Consider the following 7,871-nt stretch of genomic DNA (forward strand, 5'->3'; position numbering starts at 1 on the left):
TAGTCAAGATCAATGTGATGTTTGAAGTACTTAATATATTTTCTAAGTAAAATAGTCACAATCAATATGATGTTTGGAAGTACTTAATCTATTTTCTAAGTAAAATAGTCAAGATCAATATTATGTTTGGAAGTACTTAATCTATTTTCTAAGTAAAATTATCAAGATAAATGTGATGGTTGGAGGTACTTAATCTATTTTCTAAATAAAATAGTCAAGATCAATATGATGTTTGGAGGTACTTATCTATTTTCTAAACGAATAACCTATTTGGCTGAAATATAACTTTTATACTAATATTTTTCCTAAAATGTGTCTGATATTACATCACACTAAGACTGGTAATAATTTTAACCACAGCTATACTGGAAGCCTATATAGGCCTTATACACCATATGCATAATTTTTGTTTTATTGTACTGTTTGTTCAACAATGATATTCAGATTTATTGTATAGAATAAAAATTAAGCGTTAGTTAATAAACGTGCGGGATAATTCACAAAGTGCACATAGAAACACAAGAATATGTAACTTCACTCTCGTTTTAGAAAAATTGAATCAAATGAAACCAACTAATTACCTGTAACTTATAGGCAACAATAATAAGCCTCCTCAGTACGAAAAACAGGCAGTTCTTGTGCAAAAAAATTAGATACAATTAATAAAACGAGACATTAAAGTTTTTACTTGCACAATAATTTATTTGTAAAGTTTAAAAAATATAAGTTAAAAAACTTTAAAACTGTACATGTTTCGGTGGAAATAATTCTACCATCTTCAGGAGAATAAACCACAAAGTTTATTCATGTGTCTTCCACCGAAACATGTAGAATGTAGAATAAGTTATTTAACTTATATTTTTTAACTTTACAAATAAATTATTGTGCAAGTCAAAAACGTTGATGTCTCGTTTTGTTAACTGTATTTAAAGAAACCTAATTTTTTTGATAATATATTTTGGACTCCGATGGACACCATTACAAACGTCACCTCTGGGACATTCCGAAACCTTTTAAGAAATTATAATGAGAAATTATTTGTTTGTTTGTTTTTGTTATTTCTTAGAACAAAGTCACAATGGGCTATCAGTTGTGTCCATCGCAGAAGGCCCGGCATGGCCAGGTGGTTAAGGCACTCGACTCGCAATCTGAGGGTCGCGGGTTCGAATCCCCATCACACCAAACATGCTCGCCCTTTCAGCCGTGGGGGCGTTATAATGTGACGGTCAATCCCACTATTTGTTGGTAAAAGAGTAGCCCAAGAGTTGGCGGTGGGTGGTGAAGACTAGCTGCCTTCCCTCTAGTCTTACACTGCTAAATTAAGGACGGCTAGCGCAGATAGCCCTCGTGTAACTTTGCGCGAAATTCGTAACAAACAAACAAACCATCGCAGAAAACTAAACCCTAGATTTTAGCTTTGTAAGTCCGTAAACTTACCGCAATCCCACCGGGAGGACATGATGAGAAATAGTCACATGTTGAATTTCATATAAAGTTGTACTGTGTGATTTAAAATATTCTTATCACAACTAGATAAAACAATGGGCACACCACGTCATTATTTACGAATTTCATGTACTACCTATAATTTCACTATCACATGAATATTTCAATTTGACCAAGTTCAAATATCTTTGTACTGTGTTTTTCAAAATCACCAAGTTAACTAGTGTTAGAACCACCAGGTAAAACTGTATTCTTTAAAACCCATGTAAAATTGTCTTTTCTCTTTCACCTTAGTGTGGGTTCTTTGCTTCCGTTGTCTCTTTTGTGAAAAATTTACAAACCTGCAGAATCTTTCAGTGGATTTTATGTAACTGATTTCAATATATTGTAGGTCATCTTACTTTGTTAAGTTTCTTAAAAAAATCTATCTTTGCTAATCACTGTAGATATACATGTAATTTGTACCGATATTGTTGTATAAGCTAATTCTAACAAAAAAGTGACAAACGTCATAGCTCAAACGTGAGAAATAGCTTATTAAGATAGAAACGCCTCTTGAAAGTTAACTTCTCGACCGATCATTCATATCGAAATCAATGGCTTGTTTGCCTGAAAACTTAGTTATAAGTATACCTTGATACGCCTGTCGCATCCCAGCTAGCTTTATGAGCTCTGGTATTAAGCGATGGCCTTGTCGGCGCTGGATATTGGAGGTAGTGTTTGGTTAACATGTTGTTATATATATATTGTTATTTACTTTTGCTCATAAGTTTTTAGAATTTATATAGTTATTTCAGGTTTTTTACTATATTTGTTGCAGTGCAAAGCATTTAATTCCTCATCTCTAAAATATGTTGTTTATTTAAACCATTTACGTTGAGTGTGTTCATTTTTCATTGGTTTGAACTATAGAATATATATATATATATATATAAGGGTATGTTGGTCAAATTAGCAAGCTTTATTGGTAAAATACATATGTATTTTTATTAGATTTAATTCACAAATGAAGTTTAGATTTCCAAGCATAATAAATAAATTAGCTTAAATTCCACAATTTAATATTCAAGCACTACAGCTTTAATGTTAGGTTTTAAAACGACAAAACTGCAGTGAAAATAGTATTAAAAAGCTCGTGAATCTGCCAATTTTTTTATCAACTTTCTTTTTAATCAGTTCTTGTAGAATTTTAAATTAATGGCATTTAAAAAATAGTATTTTGTTTTATTTTGTCTTGTTTGATGAATGTCGGAGCTCAGGCTAATTATCAACTGGGCTGGACATGTCGGAAGGCAAAAATATGTTCAAAATATAGTACCAAACATTAATGTGATATTTTAAAACATCAACAGCTTCAAATGATTCAACAAACTGAAACTTCATTGCTATGATGTTTGTTTCTAAAATATGAATAATCACAGTTACAATATTTCCATATTTCTTTAGGCACTCGGAAATATTTTAAAGACACAGATGCCAAGACAGCGCTCTTTACCTTTCAACTCAAACCTGAAGTTTTGATGAATCATGTCAAATCACTAGAACTACAAGCTCTTGTAAAAATGGAAAATTCGGAAGTAGTGTTAAATCAAACTTTCATGCTTCTGGAATGGAGGAAACAGGGTAATAACTGGACTTCTTACATCATTGCGATTAAAGAAACTCCAATAAATAATGATTGGCTAAAAGCTGACCTGACACACATTGGATTGCAGTGGATAAAAGAAAGACGAAAACTCCACCTAGAAATAAGGTGCATCACTTGTAGTGATGATTTCCTAAACTCTGCAATATCTTTAAACGAAAACATTAAGCCTCTTTTAAGTTTTCGAGTGCAGTTTTTAAATCGTTTAGGAAGAAGAAAGCGGAATGTTCAGAATTGTTCAGCAACTACCACTCAGTGTTGTCGAGACAGTCTGCATGTTTCTTTCAGCGAACTAGGATGGCAAGATTTTATAATCTACCCTGCAGGATACGACTCCTACTACTGTCGAGGCTCTTGCCTAGAGGACGTCAGTCTGGCACACTATCATCATACTACTGTTGTTCACAGGTATCTAACAAGGCTCCATCCCAGCAATAAACCCCCTCAGCTTAGATTATGTTGTTCTCCTTCGCGTCTTTCGTCCATAACCTTGCTCGTAGCAACACATAATGACACTATTGTACAAATGGAGATACCTAATGCTGTCGTGGAAGAGTGTGAGTGTATTTAACGTCCTTTCTATAATCTTTTAAAAATTAAACTTTAACAATAATAATGTAATATATTTCACGCTGTAAGTTTTTTAAATAACAATTTTTCTAGATTATGCGACGAATAGCATGATTATTATTTCGCTATTTTTATTAAAAAAGACTCCAAACACGAATTTCAATATCACAGAGAAGCTCAAGGGCATCACGTGCGCAAATGATGCAAGCTGCTTGTGTAAGATCAAGGAGATAAAAGTAAATGTTGTATAGACGCCTTGTTGTATTATTTTTAATTTTGTAATTGATATTTTGCCAAAAAAAGCATCATATCATGTGAATGATATTAATAAAAAAATAGATGTATAAGAGCAGGTGGTGTCCATGTGACAATATTTTTTACTTCTAATGACTTGAATCGATTTTAGATTTGGAATCGTATCAATGGTGTTTTTAAAATAACTTCAAATATCAGTAAGAAGCAATCAGATAAAAATAATTATTAGTTACTCCTTCACATATCGTTAAAAGTGTACTCGCCATTTCAGCAATATTACAATAAGCATGATGAAACTAATGGAGAGCATGGTTTGAAATTTGAATGAGACTACTATTTCACCTTATGAAAAGCATTTGGAAATTTAGAAATTTACGCAAATCTCAGTCATACATGAGAAGTGGCTTGAATTTTTTTTTATTATGCTAACTATGAAAATATATTTATTAGTTATTTCCGGTGTTTTTTCTCGAACATAATATGATCGATAAAGCGCACTTTGTTTAAAACTTTTGCAAGTTCGCCTATTTTAATATTTCAGCACAGGTAAGTCAGTGCTGATCATATTAAGCAAGAAAATTAAGTCAATAATAGGCCTAACGATTTTTCTCACCTGGAAATAATATTTATAGATAATTGTGACATCTGGCGTATGTTTTGTGAAATAATAATTTATTTAAAGCAGATATTTTGGCTACAAATTACTTATTCATTACATCAGGTATTTCGCTTTTGTAATTTTTCTTACTTTAATGTCACTGATTTTTGGATTTAAGTATTAAAATCCCTTTTATTGGGGAATTCACCTACACTTACTTCTTGGTTCAAAAATTTTGTCAGGGAGACAATCAAAACTTTACATATTTTGTGTTGCGTCTTAATTTCCCAGTCTTCTACTTGAGCTTGAGATTAATCTTGCTTTAAAGATGTGTTCATAATTATTCGCGTAAAAAATTCTAATTCTTAATATTTTAATTTGAAATAAAAATATTAACATTTTTTATAATTATTGAATGTTTATGTATATTATTTGCTTTGGTGAATTATAGATACTCCATGAAACAGTGTTGAAATTTATTGTAATATATTGGTGAATTTACCTTTTCTTTTTTCAATTCGCAAAGTAATTTTGTGGAGATGATATATGTAAGAACTCTTAAATATGATTACGATATATAAGAACGTTGTTTTTTAAATGTTTTCATATTTTAGTTGATGATTTGTATATAATTATTTAAAACAAGAAAGCCTTGTGATGATAGTAATTACATTTGCTTTAGTTGATAAAACATAGGAAACACATCGACTATTGACAGTTTGTTTATAGTTAATCACAAAGCTACACGATAGGCAATCTATGCTCTGTTCACCACGGGTATCGAAACCCGGGTTTTAGCGTTATAAGTCCGCAGACATCCCGCTGTGTCACTGGGGAGCGATTATTTATACCTCTCATATTTGTTTACCAGTTCTCCTAAGTGGTATTCAGATGTAAAATATTATTTTTAAAATACAGAAAAAAAAATTCGTTACTTATCCATCGAATACCAGAACTATTATATTTCTTAAAAAAGTAATAATAAATTTCGACGAATAAAATGTCATGAACAAGATATGTTAATGGTGACCACCTCACTCAACAAGAGAACAAAACTGAGATTTTGCTTGTCTATTTGAAATTACTAATTTTGATTAAATTCTAAATTGACATACACTTCATTTGTTGTTTTTTTGCTGTTGTTTTTTGACCTGAGAATATTACCGAAACTCGTCTTTATAGGCAAATGATAAATTTTACAAGAATTTTTTTATAGACAAGATTTAACTTTTATTACTCAATGAAGTCTAAGTTCACGGTTCTTCGTGGTAGTTTTAAATGATTTTGTATTGTTTTATAATATGAATATTTGATATTTTATGGGTTTTTTTATTATGTCCTTCAAGTTTGGTTCGTAAAAGTCGCTTCATTGTTTAACAAATTTAGGCTTAATGAACCATTAAGTTGTTAGAGAATCACTGGGAAACAGTATTGGCTATGAAGTATGAAACAGTCTTATAGTAGGGTTATGGTAACGTGGGTTTGAATAACTAGTGATTGCGTATTTAAAAAGTCTACACAGTCAATGGGCTTTTTAAGAATTTGGTTTTCATAAATTGTTAATCAGTTCTTCAAAATCGGCTAAGCTTGAATAATGTTTAGGTCGTACTAGAAAATATCTAAGTTATAATAAGTTATGGTCTCGATTGAGTCGTAAGAAGTAAGTCACTTGGAAAGAAGGATAATCTCAGTATTGTCGTAACTCTATATGAAAATGATACAGTGGCAGAGGGTGTATAATACTTGGACTATTTTTCTCTCGATAAAACACCATTTATTTATTTCTCAACAAGCCATCAGTCAATTTCAAAATAATTCATTCGATACCCCGATACATATTATTTTGTCGTAAGGAATTGAATTAATAAGAAAAACCCTACCGAATTCGAAAGCATTTATGAGATCTAATAATGGTGCGGAAATCCCGAAAAGCAAGGAAAAAAGCAGTTTAATATGTTTGGACGTGCATAAAGATTTTTACAATAGAGAAACTGGTTATATAATGCATCTAACTTGCTGATGTCCTAATTACACATGTCATAGGTCTTTCACCCTTTGAAATCACTAAATTCTCCCGCGGAAGAACGTACTGTACTGTTTGGCAGTCATTTCGATGTGCCCCCCAGTGACACAGCAGAATGTCTGCAGACTTACAACGCTAGAATCCGGGTTTCAATACCCGTGATGGGCAGAGCACAGATAGTCCACTGTGTAGCTTTGTGCTTAATTAGAAACATTTCGATGTAATTAAATATTCAAAATAATTAAACATCGGGGGTGGTCGAAGATTAATCAATACTGCTTCGCTCGCTCGAGGATTAGGAATGAAAAGAACTTGTAAAGAGGTAGAAAGGTCTTAAGTGGTTGTGTAAATAATAAAAATGGGTTTCAGTGAAGTGTGAAGCAGAGACACTGATCAATTCCAATAAACGGCCAATGTAGGACTTAAATTCATTAAGGGCGGCGGGGATCTAAAAATCCTATGCCAAAAATTTGATGTGGGGGAAACGGGAAGACCCACTTTCACGGATAAGGCACCAATCCGTTGCCAGAGCCCAGTTAACGAGAAGAAGTAAGAGGAGGCAGAGTGATAGGCGTGACTGTATGATACTTACTGTAATGTGGAATCTTTCATCATTCGTCGGATGTTACTTAAGAAGTTGCTCCTGTTGAGAAAGGGTCTGGTAGGGGGCGAATCATCTGGGTCTCTGGTAGGTGGGCGAAGAATGATGAAGGGCTGTAGGTGGGTCTCGTCTGTTTGGTTGTACGACGGGGTGGAAGAAGAGGATGATTTTCTGCGATGTATCTAGATGTCGTCTGTTGTTGAGGATGTTTTCTGCGATGTAATCCTAAACAACAGACGACATCTAAAGTTTTCTGCGATGTATATAGATGTCGTGTGTTGTTGAGGATGTTTTCTGCGATGTATTTAAATGTCATCTGTTGTTGAGGATGTTTTCTGCGATGTATATAGATGTCGTGTGTTATTGAGGATGTTTTCTGCGATGTATTTAGATGTGTGTTGTTTAGGATGTTTTCTGCGATGTATCTAGATGTAGTCTGTTGTTGAAGATGGTTTCTGCGATGTATTTAGATGTCGTTACGATTTTGATGAACTGCATTGGTACACCCGTGGATGCTATAGACGGCGTGGAGCTTGGTTTTGTATTTTGATTCGATTGCGGTACTGATTTCGTCAGTGGTGATTGAAGGGTAAACGCCTCTTAGGAATACCGATAGTAGATTACTGAAGCTTTGAGGGGTGGTGCATTGAACTATTGAAGGGTAAACGCCTCTTAGGAATACCGATAGTAGATTACTGAAGCTTTGAGGGGTGGTGCATTGAACTATTGAAGG

The 7,871-nt window shown here is 33.2% G+C and overlaps 1 protein-coding gene across 1 annotated transcript in view; it reads left to right on the forward strand.

Annotated features, from left to right (window-relative positions):
• The window catches only part of LOC106461363 (growth/differentiation factor 8-like), a 7,168-nt gene extending 2,285 nt beyond the window's left edge, over positions 1 to 4,883 (forward strand). The window contains exon 2 of the mRNA XM_013921181.2: positions 2,893 to 4,883. Within this exon, the coding sequence (XP_013776635.1) occupies positions 2,893 to 3,662 (770 nt within the window). The 3' untranslated portion in view covers positions 3,663 to 4,883. The remainder of the gene's footprint in view (positions 1 to 2,892) is intronic.
• The last annotated feature ends 2,988 nt before the right edge of the window (positions 4,884 to 7,871 follow it).

The sequence above is a fragment of the Limulus polyphemus genome, unplaced genomic scaffold, assembly GCF_000517525.1.
Source record: "Limulus polyphemus unplaced genomic scaffold, Limulus_polyphemus-2.1.2 Scaffold944, whole genome shotgun sequence".
In the NCBI taxonomy this organism is placed as follows: Eukaryota; Metazoa; Arthropoda; class Merostomata; order Xiphosura; family Limulidae; genus Limulus; species Limulus polyphemus.